Source organism: Muntiacus reevesi, chromosome 2 (genome assembly GCF_963930625.1).
Source record: "Muntiacus reevesi chromosome 2, mMunRee1.1, whole genome shotgun sequence".
NCBI classification, from domain to species: domain Eukaryota; kingdom Metazoa; phylum Chordata; class Mammalia; order Artiodactyla; family Cervidae; genus Muntiacus; species Muntiacus reevesi.
Genome location: NC_089250.1, coordinates 84,084,898 through 84,102,389, shown reverse-complemented (window position 1 = coordinate 84,102,389; position 17,492 = coordinate 84,084,898). Strand labels below are relative to the sequence as shown.

Sequence of the window (17,492 nt, the reverse complement as noted above, 5' to 3'; positions counted from 1 at the left end):
GTATTTTTCTATTCTTTTGCTGTTATTCTGGATTTCATCATTGAAATAAGAATGTTTATGAAATAATTTAAATTAGAGTCTTTAAAGTTTATGCTACTTTGATTTGAAAGTTCTGGTTGGCTTCTGCACTTACTTCTTTATTATAACCCTTTCAGATGCAAGGAATACGGTTGTGAGCCTGTGCCAGATAGCTTACAGGAGGGAGAAATAAAAATACACTAAAGGATAATGTTGTATGTTGAAGGCTATGAAAGAAAATATATTTTTCTTGGTTGTAGAAGCAGCTGGCATGTGATTTATTTGTAAACAGTTAAAGAATTTTAACATATCAGAGAAGAAATTAAATCAGTAAAGGCATCTCAACTGAAATTTTGCTTAAGAGTGACAGGTTCAGGTGAAGAGGAGGGTGTGGGGGTGAGGGGTAAGAGCATGTTATTGCTGAATCTGATGCATTTACTCTTAATTTTACTGACTGAAAAAATTATTTTCTAGATAATTACATATATGTCAAATGTCACAAATTTCTTTGATTTTGTTTTTAAGATAAAGAAAATGAAGTACCTGTGTGTGCTGGTAACTTAGTGTATTTAGTATAAATATTATATATAATAAATATTTGTATATTTAGGTAGGAGAGACCTTTGGGTATTAAAAGGACCTGTGACATATACCAGTGTGACTTTTCATGCTGTGGTTGCTCTTTATTTAACTAGGAGAGTCAGATTTCTGAAAAAGTTCTAGTGCAGTTAAAATCTTTAAAAGTTTAAGCTATTGTTATCAAAATTGGAAAATGTTGCAGGAATATTATAGGAATGTTGGTGATGTTTACTGAGATGACTCTGAGAGAACAGGTGGTTGTTCCAGCAGCAGCCAGGTAATGGTTAAGGAAATAAGCAAGGCATTTGGTTGTATCCATAATTTTGTTTTTCTTTACTTGTCATTTCAGAGTTCATCAATTATGGCTCTTAAAGATGTAAAATATGACCATCTTTTAATACATTTGATTTTAAACAGGAAAATCTGAAATTTGAAATGAATGAATTTTGAAAGACATTTATTGCCCTGATTTTTGATACTATTAGGAAGTATTGCCTGGAGAAAGCAATTGCAGTCCACTCCAGTACTCTTGCCTGGGAAATCCCATGGACGAAGGAGCTTGGTAGGCTACAGTCCATGGGGGTCACGAAGAGTCAGACATGACTGAGTGACTTCACTTTCACTTTTCACTTTCATGCCTTGGAGAAGGAAATGGCAACCCACTCCAGTGTTCTTGCCTGGAGAATCCCAGGGATGGGAGCCTGATGGGCTGCCGTCTGTGGGGTCTCACAGAGTCAGACAGGACTGACGTGACTTAGCAGCAGCAGGAAGTATGGTCATCTAATGACTATTATGTCAAATTGTAGATAAAAGTTCCTAAAGGACCCCGTAAAACCAAGACATATCAGTCCTATAGATTCACCTACTTCACTGTCAAAACACTGTCTTGGTGTAATATCTAAAACCTTAATTGTAGTTTTAATGATAAGTGCCCTCTGTCTGTATAGTAAGCCTTTACAAAAGAATAGTCCGTTTTCACAAATTTATTTTTATTACTTTAATTTGTATGATTTCCGATTAGTGACTTGAGTAGTAATGCTTAGAAGGAAGCTGAAAAATACCCAAAGTTAGATATAAACTCTTAACTTTTATTCTACTAGTCTCTTCATTTCTGGTGACAGGATTGAAACAGAGTTTCTCTGTGGACGTTTCCAAATCTGCAGTGTGCAGTTTGAGTGGCCAGAAGCACTTGCATGTTAAGATTTACCCAGAGCCTGTAGTGATGCCTCCTTTTGCCTCTCCTGCAGCACTTGTCTTACGGTAACGGCAGCTTGCACGTGGATGCTGCTTTCCAGCAGACCCTCTGGAGCGTGGCCCCCATCAGCTCAGGAAGTGAAGCAGCCCAAGGTAAAAAAACTCCACTTCCACTAGGAGGCTGGTCCCTGATACAGAGTTGAGAGTCACTTTTGAAACTGTGATAATGAGCAAATAAATTAGAGCTGTTTGTGTCAAAATATTCTATAATGAAGATACATGACATTTAAGAAACTTATTTCAATTGCTACTTAAAAGTGAAGTTTGTGTTAAGATTTAGCTCTCCTTATTTTTACACTATTGTCAACTTTAGCTTATTCTTGTGTGTACTTTAAGTGCTAGCTTTCTAGCGGTTATTTTCTCCATGTCTTGGCCTCAGGGTATTGCTTAGTTAGGCTAAGGTCAAGATTTCTCATCTTCCAGGGTGTGTGACTTAGTGCTGGATCACAGCAATGCTTGGGCATCAGGATTTTCTTGGGATGTATCAGTTTGTTCTGATTATTCTCACTTACATAAGTTCAAATCTGAGCCTATTTAGGTTTGTATGTTTAGTGGATGCTTTTATGAGGCTGAGGTCACGTATAGTAGTGGGAATATCACTGACTCTGGGACTTGGAAACCCAGGGTTCAGGAGTGGAAGACAGGTGACCCCACCCATCTCTGCGATTTCGGTCCAGTACTTACTCCTTACCAGACTTCTGTGTCTCTGTCTGTGAAAATAGGAGATCAGATCAGATGATCTGTTTAGCCTTCACTATCCGATGATGACAGTTCAAATGTAACTGCGTTTCGATCCTTCTAGGGTATCTGATTGGTGGTGACGTCCTCAGGTTGCTTCATGGACACATGGATGAATGCCTCACGGTCCCTTCAGGAGAACACGGTGAAGAGCAGCGGAGGTTGGTATCTGGGCTCAGTGCTTTAAGCCTTGCATTTTCATGTTTTGACATAATTTTTATAATTTAAGGATATGTCTGTTCAGGCCATTCATGTAATAGAAAGTGGGCCATTATTGTTTATCTGTCCACTGAAGTGATCCATTTATTGATCTCCTCTGAAATTTTTTCTCATATTAGGTTTTTGCTGCCTATCAATAGAGTTGCTGAAAATTTTTGTATAATGAAAACATGGTTAGATGCATTGAATACAAGAAACTGAGTGGGAGGTGTGCTCATTTAACTACTTAGGGATTCATTAAATGTTCTTTTTTTTTTTTTGATGAATTCTCTTTCTGGAGTTTTTAGTCTCAAATTCAGTTTCAAAGTCAGAGTTCTCAAACTACCCAGAAGTTCAGGACCTTTTTCTGTTACCTCCCATTGACTGATGTGTGTGCTAAGTTGCTTCAGTCATGTCTAACTCTTTGCGATCTTATGGACTATATAGCCTGCCAGGCTCCTCTGTTCATGGGATTCTCTAGGTAAGAATACTGGAGTGGGTTGCCATGCCCCCTTTCAGGGACCTTGCTGTCCTAGGGATCGAACCTGTGTCCCTTATGTCTCCTACATTGGCAGGCGGGCTCTTTACCACCAGTGCCACCTGACATAAGTAAAAAAGTTAATCATTTCCCCTAATATTTTATGTGATTTTAATACTGCTCTTGTGTTAATATTATTTGACACTGGGCCAAGATAGAAGTACTCTGGATCACAGGAAAAAGTGCACAAGGTAATAAAAAACCATAAAAATATTTAGGGTGATTTGAATGTTTTATTTGCCTCACAAATTAATGAAGGGATATGGTAGGATACATAAGAGAGAACTGTGAGAGAAGGATGAGCTGGGCGATTTATTACATGGCTTTAAGTCTTTTGGTGGAGATTTCTAATAATATATGAATATTTAGAAATGAAAACATTTAGAAAATTAATATCAATCATTTAACTAGCTGGTAAACTTTGGGAAAAAATCAGTTTGAGACATGGATACTAGTCTTAACCTCTCTTGCCAGGCAGAGCTAGTTATGGCGAAGTGTGAAACACAGAGCCTGTAAAAATTTCCTAAACTAAAAAGTGCTGCTTATAGTAGGCTAGGAAGATGTTGATGGTGTTGATAAGGGTTTGTATGAAAATGAGAGGGACTTCAAAAAGCTGTTGTTTTGAGGGATTAATTCCAAACAAAAATATGAACAGAAGTGTGTCCTGGAAATAGTAATTATTCTGGAGTGATGAGGGGCAGGATGGAAGGATAGAAATTAGACAGGAGGGAGGAGTTGGATCAGCTTCTGAAGACTCCTTAGTGCCATAACCATGGGCTGGCTCTTGCTCTGAGTTAGTTGGGAAGGATTCTGTGGGAATGAGCAGGGATAACATAGTCAGTATCTTTGAAAAGTGTTGCTCTGATGAACAAGAGGAACTTAGACCAGAGGTAGAGAGATTGTGGATCAAGGAAACCAATGCACTTAAAGCAGAAGGCTGATGTAGTCATTCATGTGGGAGAAACAGAGAAGCTTAGCTTGGACAGTGGCCATTAGAATAGGATGACCTGATCCAGAGACATTTCAGGTCAGATTGATTGACTGGTTTAGGGATGAACTCAATGTAGTCGCTGAGAGAGAGTTAAGGGTGAGCTGATGTTTCTGATTCAAAGGAGAGATGATGTTAAAGACTCTAGGAGATACAGTATGGTATGGTATGAAGGACTGAATGAGATTTTGGACACTGGTGAGCACAAAGGGTCATGGGAAATAAAGGGTCTATGGGAAATTGGAATTTTTGAGTCTTTAGCTCAGACAAAGCTTGGGTTGGATATGAATCACAGATGCATGTAGGGTAGTTGAAGGAATGGAAGACCTGTATAGAGAGGAAGGAACTGTAATTACAGGGGTATGTTTAGCAACTTGGGCATAGCTTTGAAAAGTATGCAAAGAGCAACCTAGATGTCCATCGACAGATGAATGGATAAAGAAGTTATGTTACATATATACAATGCAATATTAGTCAGCCATAAAAAAAAAGGGCTTCTCTGGTGGCTCAGATGGTAAAGCGTCTGCCTGCAGTGCGGGAGACCCGGGTTCGATCCCTGGGTTGGGAAGATCCCGTGGAGAAGGAAATGGCAACCCACCCCAGTACTCTTGCCTGGAAAATTCCATGGACAGAGGAGCCTGGCAGGCTACAGTCCATGGGGTAACAAAGAGTCAGACATGACTGAGCAACTTCACTTTCTTTCTTTCTTAACATCACTCATTATCAGAGAAATGCAAATCAAAACCACAATGAGGTACCATTACACGCCAGTCAGGATGACTGCTATCCAAAAGTCTACAAGCAATAAATGCTGGAGAGGGTGTGGAGAAAAGGGAACCCTCTTACACTATTGGTGGGAATGCAAACTAGTACAGCCACTATGGAGAACAGTGTGGAGATTTCTTAAAATACTGGAAATAAAACTGCCATACGATCCAGCAATCCCACTCCTGGGCATACACACCGAGGAAACCAGATCTGAAAGAAACACGTGCACCCCAATGTTCATCGCAGCACTGTTTATAATAGCCAGGACATGGAAGCAACCTAGATGCCCATCAGCAGACGAATGGATAATGGATAATGTGTGTAATGTACATACACACAATGGAATATTACTCAGCCATTAAAAATAATTCGTTTGAATCAGTTCTAATGAGATGGATGAAACTGGAGCCCATTATACAGAGTGAAGTAAGCCAGAAAGATAAAGACCAATACAGTATAGTAATGCATATATATGGAATTTAGAAAGATGGTAACGATAACCCTATATGCAAAACAGAAAAAGAGACACAGATGTACAGAACATACTTTTGGACTCTGTGGGAGAAGGTGAGGGTGGGATGTTCTGAGAGAACAGCATTGAAACAAGTATACTATCAAGGGTGAAACAGATCACCAGCCCAGGTTGGATGCATGAGACAAGTGCTCAGGGCTGGTGCACTGGGAAGACCTGGAGGGATGGAGTGGAGAGGGAGGTGGGAGGGGGGATTGGAATGGGGAACACATGTAAATCCATTGCTGATTCATGTCAATGTATGACAAAAACCACTACAATATTGTAAAGTGATTAGCCTCCAACTAATAAAAATAAATGAGAAAAAAAAAAAAAAGAAACTATACTTCCAAGAAGTCAAAGCTTGTTCCCTCATCAGCAATTGTGGTGATTTTTAAAACTCGAAAAAAAAAAAAAAAAGAATGAAATTAGACCATTTGTAGTGATGTGGATGAAGCTAGAGTTTGTCATACAGAATGAAGTGAAGTCAGAAAGAGAAGAACGTTGTATGGGACTCTAGAAAAATGGTACTGATTAACCGATTTGCAGGGCAGGAATAGAGATGCAGACAGAGAACAGACTTATGGATATACCGTGGGAGAAGGTGGGGAGAATTTAGAGAGCAGCATTAACACATATATGCTACAGTGTGTAAAATAGATAGATAGCGGGAAGCTGCTGTGTGTAGCACAGGGAGCTCAGCTTGGTGCTCTGTGATGACTGAGAATAGTGGAATGGGGAGGCGGGAGGGAGGCTCAAAAAGGAGGGAATATATGTATATTTATAGCTAATTCACACTGTTGTACAGCAGAAACCAACACAACATTTTAAGGCAATTATACTCCAATTAAAAAAATAAATGTTTATTTTTGCAGTTTGCAAAACCTTGCAGACAAACTAGGGAGGAGGCTGAGGCTGGAGTCCTAGAGAAGGCTGACACTTAGAACATGGACAGGCAAAGGAGAGTTGCTAGAAAGCCAGAATGATAAGTTAAGTGGAGAACCAGGGAAGTTATGGAGTCCTATGGAGTCCAAAGGAGGATCATTGGTGTAGATGTGTTCGATGCTATAATATAATCATAGAGACTTAGGAGCCAAGAGACACTGTGCCATAGTCTTTGGAGTCTTAATTTCTGACTTGTTAAATCAAGCACTTAAGCCAAGTGATTTTTTGAGCCCTTCTACTGTTTGTACAGTTACTGTAGAGATTAGGGATATAGAATTAGACAGACCTAGGTGTGGGCCTCTCCTCTGCCCCTTACTAGTTGTGTGACTCATGAAGATGACTAAATTTCTTTAAACATGATTTTTCTCCTCTATAAAATGCAGTTTAAATACTAGCTGCTACTTCATGGGATGATTGTGAAGGTTCAATAAGAAAATGCACATAAAATCTTGATGCATATTAAGAGATCAACAAATGTATTATTGCTTTTGTTGTTACTGTTATCACTATTATTTAGAAGAACAGCATTTAGTCAGATATGGAAGCATTTGAGGGACCCTGGGTATGCCAATGAAAGAATGGTAGAGCGTAGATTGTAGAGAAAGGGAAGCTAAACTATAGCAAAGAAAATCCTCAACTGTTTTGAACTGAATGTGGTTGGTTTGTAGTGGAGAAGGATCCCTCTTTCTTGATCAGCTTTAAAACCCAGGAATGGATGAGCATAGTTTTTAATTCTCACTTTCAAATGATAATATTCAGCATCAGATACATCCCAGATTTCCCAGACTAAGCTCACTGGCAGTGACTTCAGTTTTCCACCTCTCCTGGATATTAGAGAATTTTTTTTTAATTGCATTGCTCAGTTATGTCGAACCCATGCCCCCTGCAGTGAAAGCACAGAGTCCTAACTCATGGACCACCAGGAATTCCAGGGAATCTGTATGTTAAAGAGGTGTTTTATGAAACATGATGCTTAAAGAGCAGATTTACTGCTAACTCATTTTTTGGAGGGAGGGAGTCCTTCATTTTTTTAATTATTATTTTATATTGGAATATAGTTGATTTACAACGTTGTGTTAGTTTTCAGGTATGCACCAAAGTGATTCAGTCATACATATATATGTATCTATTTTTCAGATTCTTTCCCCATGTAGGTTATTGTGGAGTATTGAGTAGAGTTCCCTATGCTATACAGTAGGTTCTTATTGATTATTTTATATTGTGTGTGTGTTAATCTCAAACTTCTAATTTGTCCATCCCCCTTCCACCTTGTCCCTTTGGAAACAGTAAGTTTATTTTGTGAGTCTTGTTTCTGTTTTGTAAATAACTTCAATTGTATCATTTTTTTTAGATTTCCATGTATAAGGAATATCATATTAAATTTGTCTTTCTCTTTCTGACTTAGTTCACTTAGCATGATAATGTCTCCTGCTAATTCTTTAGATTGTTGGTTATTAATCATTTCTGAGAAAACTTGGGGAAATGTTGAAGACATTTTGATGTTATTCTGGGTCCAATTTTCCATTGCATCTTTATTGAAGACTTCTCCCCCATCCCGGTATTATTCTTTTCTAAATTTCTTATTTAAGTATAGTTGATGTACAGTGTTGTGCCAGTCTTTCTGTAAGAATGTGACTCAGTTATATACATATAACTTTTTGTATACATATATACATATTCTTTTCTATATCCTTTTCCATTATATTTTATCATAGGATATTCAATATAGTTTCCTGTGGTGTATACAGTAGGACCTTGTTGTTTATCCATTCTAAATGTACTTCCAGTATTATTCTTGATTTAATGTTGATTATTTCTGTGTCAAATTAATCTCAACATGCATTCAGATCAACATATTGCTCTCTTTAGGTAGCGATGTCAGTAAGAACACATTTCTAATGCCCCTTGTACAGCATGTTTACATGGGTAAAATTAAATGAAAATGGATATCAAGTCATGAATTGAGGGAGAAAATATGTCAGAAATAGGCAGCAGGAGCATGAGGGATCTTGCTGAAGAAGGAGGGTTACCTATATCTTGATTACACAGTGAAATCGAGCAATTTCTTGCAAATAATGATAAAAGTAGTCCTTAAATTTTATGTTTACAGAGCACTGCTTTCTTTCTTTCTTAATATCATTGTTTAGAAATGTCTTTCTCCCCCTCTATCCTTACCATAAGTCAGTTTCAATGTCTTACCAAATGAGGGGACGGCAAAGGAAAGTACAGCCAGGAGGCAACTTTTCTTTAATTGGTAGAACTCTGTATAAGAAACACATAATGACAACCTAAAAAATATATTTTGATTCATTTTTTAAAAAGAAGTAAAAATTGACTTTTGGACAGCAATGTGAGAGTTGGGGAAGTTCCAAGGATATACGTAGGTCTTTCTTATAACTCATAGCTCTTATAGCTAGTCTATACACAATTATATGTATGAAATTATATGTATACACAGTATGAAAGGCACAAAGATATGACACTGAAAGATGAACTCCCCAAGGCGATAGGTGCCCAATATGCTACTGGAGAAGAGTGGAGAAATAAGAAAGAATGAAGAGTCAGAGCCAAAATGAGAACGACACCCAGTTGTGGATGTGACTGGTGATGGAAGTAAAGTCTGATGCTGTAAAGAACAGTATTGCATAGGAACCTGGAATGTTAGGTCCATGAATCAAGGTAAATAGGAAGTGGTCAAACAGGAGATGGCAAGAGTAAACATCGACATTTTAGGAATCAGTGAACTAAAATGGACCGGAATGAGCAAATTTAATTCAGATGACCATTGTATCTACTACTGTGAGCAAGAATGCCTTAAAAGAAATGGAGTAGCCCTCATGGTCAACAAAAGAGTCTGAAATGCAGTACTTGGGTGCAGTCTCAAAAATGACAGAATGATCTCTGTTTGTTTCCAAGGCAAACCATTCAATATCACAGTAGTCCAAGTCTATCCTGCAATAAGTAATGCTGAAGAAGCTGAAATTGAATGGTTCTATGAAGACCTTCTAGAACTAACACACAAAAAAAGATGTCCTTTTCATCATAGGGGACTGGAATTAAAAAGGAGGAAGTAAAGAGGTACCTGGAGTTAACAGGCAAATTTGACCTTGGAGTACAGAATGAAGCAGGGCAAAGGCTAACAGTTTTGCCAAGAGAACACACTGGTCATAGCATACACCCTCTTCCAACAGCACAAGAGAAACTCTACACATGGACATTACTAGATGGTCAATACCGAAATCAGATTGGTTATATTATTTGCAGCCAAAGATGGAGAAGCTCTAAACAGCTAGCAAAAACAAGACTGGGAACTGACTGTAGCTCAGATTGTGAACTCCTTATTGCCAAACTCAATTAAATTGAAGAAAGTAGGGAAAACCACTAGACCATTTAGGTATGACCTAAATCAAATCCCTTATGTGAATATATAGTGGAAGTGACAAGTAGATTCAAGGGAGTAATTCTGATGGACAGAGTAACTGAAGAACTAAGGATGGAATTTTGTGAGATTGTACAGGAGGAAGTGATCAAGACCATCCCCAAGAAAAATGCAAAAAAGGTAAAATGGCTGTCTGGGAAGGCCTTACAAATAGCTGAGAAAAGAAGAGACACTAAAGACAACAGGGAAAAGGAAAGATATACCCATTTGACTGAAGAGTTCCAACGAATAGCAAGAGGCGATAAAAGAGCCTTCCTCAGTGACCAATGCAAAGAAATAGAGGAAAACAGTAGAATGGGAAAGACTAGAAAGCTCTTCAAGAAAATTAGAGATACCATGGGAATATTTCATGAAAAGATGGGCTCAGTAAAGGACAAAAATGATATGGACATAACAGAAGCAGAAGATATTAAGAGGTGGTGGCAAGAATACACAGAACTATACAAAAAAGATCTTCATGACCCAGATAACCACGATGGTGTGATCACTCACCTAGAGCCAGACATCTTGAAACGTGAAGGCAAGTGGACCTTAGGAAGCATCACTACAAACAAAGCTAGTGGAGGTGATGGAATTCCACTTGAGCTACTTCAAATCCTAAAAGATGATGCTGTGAAAGTGCTGTCCTCAATATGCCAGCAAGTTTGGAAAACTCAGCAGTGGCCAGAGGACTGGAAAAGGTCAGTTTTCATTCCTATCCCAAAGATAGGTAATGCCAAAGAATGCTTTAATTACCGCACAATTGCACTCATCTCACGTGGTAGCAAAGTAATGCTCAAAATTCTCCAAGTCAAGCTTCACCAGTACATGATCCTTGCACTTCCAGATGTTCAAGCTGGATCTAGAAAAGGCAGAGGAACCAGAGATCAAATTGCCAACATCTCCTGGATCATCAAAAAAGCAAGAGTTCCAGAAAAACATCTACTTCTGCTTTATTGATTACACCAAATCCTTTGTGTAGACCATGACAAACTGTGGAAAATTCTTTAAGAGATGGAAATAACAGACCACCTTACCAGCCTCGCAGGAAATCTGTATGCAGGTAAAGCAGCAATAGTTAGAACTGGACATGGAACAATGGACTGGTTCCAAGTTTGGAAAGGATATACAACAAGGTTGTATATTGTCACCCTGCTTATTTAACTTCTGTGCAGAGTACATCATGGGAAATGCTGGCATGGATGAAACACAAATCAAGTCTGCTGGGAGAAATTTCAATAACCTCAGATACGCAAATGACACCGCTGTTATGGCTGAAAGTGAAGAAGAACTAAAGAGCCTCTTGAAAGTGAAAGAGGAGAGTGAAAAGCCGCCTTAAAACTCAACAGTCAAGAAAGTAAGATCATGGCATCAAGTCCCATCACTTCGTGGAACATAGATGGGGAAACAATGGAAACAGTGACAGACTTTATTTTTTTGAGTTCCCAAATCACTGAAGATGGTTACTGCAGCCATGAAATTGAAAGACACTTTCTCCTTGGAAAAAAGCTATGTCCAGCCTGGACAGCAGGCTAAAAGGCAGAGATATTACTTCACCAACAAAGATCTGTCTACTCAAAGCTATTTTTCCAGTAGTCATGTGTGGATGTGAGAGTTGTACTATGAAGAGAGCCGTGCGCCGAAGAATTGATGCTTTTGGACTATGGTGTTGGAGAAGACTCTTGAGAGTCCCTTGGACTGCAAGGAGATCCAACCAGCCAATCGTAAAGGAGACTAGTCCTGAATATTCATTGGAAGGACCGATGCTGAAGCTGAAACTCCAATACTTTGGCCACCTGATGTGAAGAACTGCCTCATTGGAAAAGACTCTTATGTTGGGAAAGATTGAAGTCAGGAGCAGAAGGGGATGACAGAGGATGAGATGGTTGAATGGCATCACCAACTCGATGGACATGAGTATGAGCAAGCTCCAGGAGTTCGTGGTGGACAGGGAAGCTTGGCATGCTACAGTCCATGAGGTCACAAAGAGTTGTACACAACTGAGCAACTGAACTGAACTGATACACAATTGTATTCTGTTATTAAAGTTTAATAACTAATGTCACATCCAGTTTGTTATGGGAAGTAGTTGAATTGATTAAGGAGATCACTGTAAATTTCATTTAGTTCTGAGCAATTTAGAACCATTTTTGGTCATAAATCCTGGGTTAGTAAATAAATTTCTCTATCTGCTCATGTCTTGTTCCACTGACAGTTTTTGAGTATACATAATACAATAAACTGTGGAAAATTCTGAAAGAGATGGGAATAACAGACCACCTGACCTGCCTATTGAGAAACCTGTATGCAGGTCAGGAAACAACAGTTAGAACTGGACGTGGAACAACAGACTGGTTCCAAATAGGAAAAGGAGTACGTCAAGGCTGTATATTGTCACCCTGCTTCTTTAACTTATATGCAGAGTACCTCATGAGAAATGCTGGGCCGGAAGAAGCACAAGCTGGAATCAAGATTGCTGGGAGAAATATCAGTAACTTCAGATTTGCAGATGACACACCCTTATGGCAGAAAGTGAAGAGGAACTAAAAAGTCTCTTGATGAAAGTGAAAAAGGAGAGTGAAAAAGTTGGCTTAAAGCTCAACATTCAGAAAACTAAGATCATGGCATCTGGTCCCATCACTTCATGGTAAATAGATGGGGGGACAGTGGAAACAGTGTTAGACTTTATTTTTCTGGGCTCCAAAAATCACTGCAGATGGTGATTGTAGCCACAGAATTAAAAAATGCTTGCTCCTTGGAAGGAAAGTTATGACCAATCTAGATAGCATATTAAAATGCAGAGACATTACTCTGCCAACAAAGGTCCGTCTGGTCAAGGCTATGGTTTTTCCAGTGGTCATGTATGGATGTGAGAGTTGGACTATAAGGAAAGCTGAGCACTGAAAAATTGATGCTTTTGGACTATGGTGTTGGAGAAGACTCTTGAGAGTCCCTTGGACTGCAAGGAGATCCAACCAGTCCATCCTAAAGGAGATCAGTCCTGGGTGTTCATCATTGGAAGGACTGATGCTGAAGCTGAAACTCCAATACTTTGGCCATCTCATGCAAAGAGTTAACCCACTGGAAAAGACCCTGATGCTAGGAGGGATTGGGGCAGGAGGAGAAGGGGATGACAGAGGATGAGATGGTTGGATGGCATCACCGACTCAATGGACATGGGTTTGAGTAAACTGCAGGATTTGGTGATGGGCCGGGAGGCCTGGCGTGCTGCGATTCATGGGGTCACAAGGAGTCGGACACGACCGAGTAACTGAACTGAACTGAACTGAATACAGCTCTTACTTGTAGCAATTTAAGATGCAGTTCAGTGATGAATGCTGTAGTTCTAAATACTGATGCATTGGTCTTTTTTATTATGCTTACAGTTTATTCAAGTATGTTGATTTACATTTTTGTGTTAATTTCACGGGTACAGCACAGTGGTTCAGTTATACATATATATGTTCTTTCTCATATTCGTTTCCATTGTGATTTATCACAGGAATTTCTATATAGTTCCCTATGCCATTCATTAGGATCTTGTTGTTTACCCATCCTATATATAATAGTTTGCCTCTGCTAATACCAAACTCCCAATCCTTCCATCTGTAACCCTCCCACCCTGGGCAGTCACAAATCTGTTCTGTATCTGATGGATAAATCTATTCACATTTAAATTTATATATGTATGTTGTTTCCTGTGCATTCTCATGGGAGTTTTAATCAGAATTCCAGAACAAAGAGCATATATTGTCCCATTCAATTAAGTGTAATTGAATGGGAGAATGAGCCCTTCCAAAGTTAAGAAAATATACATATATACATATATTTTTGTTTGTTTGTTTATTTCCCCATACTTCCTGTTCATGTTGTTTTTATGGATTGAATTTTGACATGTTCGCAAAAGAAAGCATCACTGTGGTTTTATTTTATATTTCTTGAGAATTTTTCAGAAAGATGTATAGCTCTAAAACTACCACTATCCAATTTGTCTGAACAACAATAAGAATAATAAAGGTATCATCAATAAGAGTTGTGAGCAGTCAGGTGAAAGGGAGAAATGCAGTGAAGATTAACTGTAGAATTGTAATTTCTTAGTTTTCCAAACTCTTCAATGGTGAGATAGAATAAATTAAGGATGAACAAGTTCTGGTGCTTGGCAAGAGATTTGTCAGATGCAACAGTTTTTAATTATTGCTTTTAAAATAAGATTTCATTCTGGAGTCTTGAAATTTGATTGCCAGTTTTTATTTCAAGCATGAAATCTTTTACATGAGGGTATTTTCTATTCTATATTCTGTCTCTGGATTGTACTTATTTACTTCTGTCCATTTTTTACATGAATATAATAAAATACCAACAAAAGCGTTTCCTTTATGTGTACAACCTTTACTAATGGATTAAATATGCACTCTCTGAATTATGTCATACTTTTAAGTGAATAAATTTTAAAAGGGATCAGTTAGGGGAATATTATTCAGAATTATTGTTTGCTATCTCTAATGTGCAAGCCATTATTAGGGGAACATTTCTTTGAAAAGTATTCAGTTCAGTTCAGTAGCTCAGTCGTGTCTGACTCATTGCGACCCCGTGAATGGCAGCACGCCAGGCCTCCCTGTCCATCACCAACTCCCAGAGTCCACCCAAATCCATGTCCGTCGAGTCGTTGATGCCATCCAACCATCTCATCCTCTGTTGTCCCCTTCTCCTCCTGCCCTCAGTCTTTTCCAACATCAGGGTCTTTTCCAGTGAATCAGCTCTTCACATCAGGTGGGCAAAGTATTGGAGTTTCAGCTTTAGCATCAGTCATTCCATTGAACACCCAGCTCTGATCTCCTTTAGGATGGACTGGTTGGATCTCCTTGCAATCCAAGGGACTCTCAAGAGTCTTCTCCAAGCCACAGCTCAAAAGCATCAATTCTTTGGTGCTCAGCTTTCTTTATAGTCCAATTCTCACATCCATACATGACCACTGGAAAATCATAGCCTTGACTAGACGGACCTTTTTTGGCAAAGTAATGTCTATAAGTTGTCTAGGTTGGTCATATTTTTCCTTCCAAGGAGCAAGCGTCTTTTAATTTCATTGTCGCAATCACCATCTGCAGTGATTTTGGAGCCCCGAAAAATAAAGTCAGCCACTGCTTCCACTGTTTCCCCATCTATTTGCCATGAAGTGATGGGACCAGGTGCCATGATCTTAGTTTTTTGAATGTTGAGCTTTAAACCAACTCCTTCACTCTCCTCTTTCACTTTCATCAAGAGGCTCCTTAGTTCTTCTTCACTTTCTGCCATAAGGGTGGTGTCATCTGCAAATCTCAGGTTATTGATATTTCTCCTAGCAATCTTGATTCCAACTTGTGCTTCTTCCAGCTCAGCGTTTCTCATGAGGTACTCTGCATATAAGTTAAATAAGCAGGGTGACAATATACAGCCTTGACGTACTCCTTTTCCTATTTGGAACCAGTCTGTTGTTCCATGTCCAGTTCTAACTGTTGCTTCCTGACCTGCATATGGATCCTCAAGAGGCAGGTCAGGTGGTCCCATCTCTTTCAGAATTTTCCACAGTTACTGTGATCCACACAGTCAAAGGCTTTGGCGTAGTCAGTAAAGCAGAAGTAGATGTTTTTCTGGAACTCTCTTGCTTTTTCGATGATCCAGCGGGTATTGGCAATTGGATTTCTGGTTCCTCTGCCTTTTCTAAAACCAGCTTGTACATCTGGAAGTTCACAGTTCATGTATTGCTGAAGCCTGACTTGGAGAATTTTGAGCATTACTTTACTAGCGTGTGAGATGAATTCAATTGTGCGGTAGTTAGAGCATCCTTGGGCATTGCCTTTCTTTGGGATTGGAATGAAAACTGACCTTTTCCAGTCCTGTGGCCACTGCTGAGTTTTCCAAATTTGCTGGCATATTGAGTGCAGCCCTTTCGCAGCGTCATCTTTCTGGATTTGAAATAGCTCAACTGGAATTCCATCACCTCCACTAGCTTTGTCTGTAGTGATGCTTCCTAAGGCCCACTTGACTTCACATTCCAGGATGTCTGGCTCTAGGTGAGTGATTACACCATCGTGATTATCTGGGTTGTGAAGATCTATTTTTGTACAGTTCTTCTGTGTATTCTTGCCACCTCTTCTTAATATCTTCTGCTTGTGTTATGTCCATGTTATTTTTGTCCTTTATTGAGCCATCTTTTCATGAAATATTCCCTTGGTATCTCTAATTTTCTTGAAGAGCTCTCTAGTCTTTCCCATTCTACTGTTTTCCTCTATTTCTTTGCATTGGTCCCTGAGGAAGCCTTTCTTATCTCTCTTTGCTATTTAGAACTCTGCATCCAAAGAGGTATATCTTTCCTTTTCTCCTTTGCTTAGTGATATGTTAAAACATGATATGTTAAAACACATAGCTCATAAGTAGTTTTATTCACTCAATAAAAATTTGAGGAAAGACTGCCATGTTCTAGGTGCTGGAGTTATAATAGTATCTAAAAAGATACCAAGTCTCTTTTCTCAAGGATTTTACATCCTAGTGTGATATTTGACAGTAAAAGCTTAAAATACTTGTGTATAAATGCACACATATATACATGCATGTATCGATAAAATATGCCCGATTATGTGTGTCTGTCTTGGGTTAGAGGGGAGAGAGAAGGAGGAAGAAAGGTTATCCTGTTTACATCTACCAGGCATCACTGTTGGCATGAAATACTTGCTCTGTCCTCTTGCTTTCAAATGCAGAGTTGTTAAGTCATTGTTTCTGACAGTGTCTGGAGATAAATGCTACCTTTGGTCTCCAGAAGTGACTCAGCAGGCAAAAGCCTTTCTGTATGTGTGCTTGAGAATATTTTTACCTTCATGCCCCTTTTAATATTATGACCTAATGAGCTTTACTTGGTAAATAATTGATAAGGCATGAGATGGGTGTGATCTAATGAATTAAATGTCTCCCTGACTTCTCAGGAGATGCATGGTTTATATCTGAGTACACAATTGGATGAGTAATATCCTGCAGGGTGTGTATGCCTTCAGTCACTACCTTGGAGCAAGCTTCCAGAGCTCCTCTGTTTTCCACCAAAAGGGTCAGGTTATCACACAAGAACTTTCCTTTCTTCTCTTCTCCTTCATGTCCTGTGCATACATACCTCTTTAGCCTGGGTCTGGGAATAAGATAGGTTTGTCAAATAGTTTTACTAGAAGAGTACGCACATGAAGGAGAGCTATTCTTGATTCTTTATCTCTTCTCCCTGGAAGGAACTTCAGTCCTTCACCTAAACTTACCCTCCCTGCTGATTGCAGAGAGCACCCTAATCTTGCTTTGGCCTGTCTTCCTTTAGGAGCCTGAATTAGTCTAGAGTGAAACTCTCAGAGAATGACTGGCTAGAAGACAGTATTTACAAAAACACAGGCTTTGGTATTTCTCTGACAGTCCAGTGGTTAAGACTTTGGCTTCAAATGCAGGGGACATGGGTTCTATCCCTTGTCTGGGGCTAAGATCCCACAGGCTGCAGAGCACCAAAAAAAATTTTTTTTAATTGTTTAAA

The 17,492-nt window shown here is 39.1% G+C and overlaps 1 protein-coding gene across 1 annotated transcript in view; it reads left to right on the top strand.

Moving 5' to 3' along the window:
* Positions 1 to 17,492, top strand: part of RYR2 (ryanodine receptor 2) — an 813,831-nt gene that overhangs the window by 344,903 nt on the left and 451,436 nt on the right. The window contains exons 9-10 of the mRNA XM_065922240.1: positions 1,845 to 1,944; positions 2,654 to 2,750. Coding sequence (XP_065778312.1) covers positions 1,845 to 1,944; positions 2,654 to 2,750 — 197 coding nt within the window. The remainder of the gene's footprint in view (positions 1 to 1,844; positions 1,945 to 2,653; positions 2,751 to 17,492) is intronic.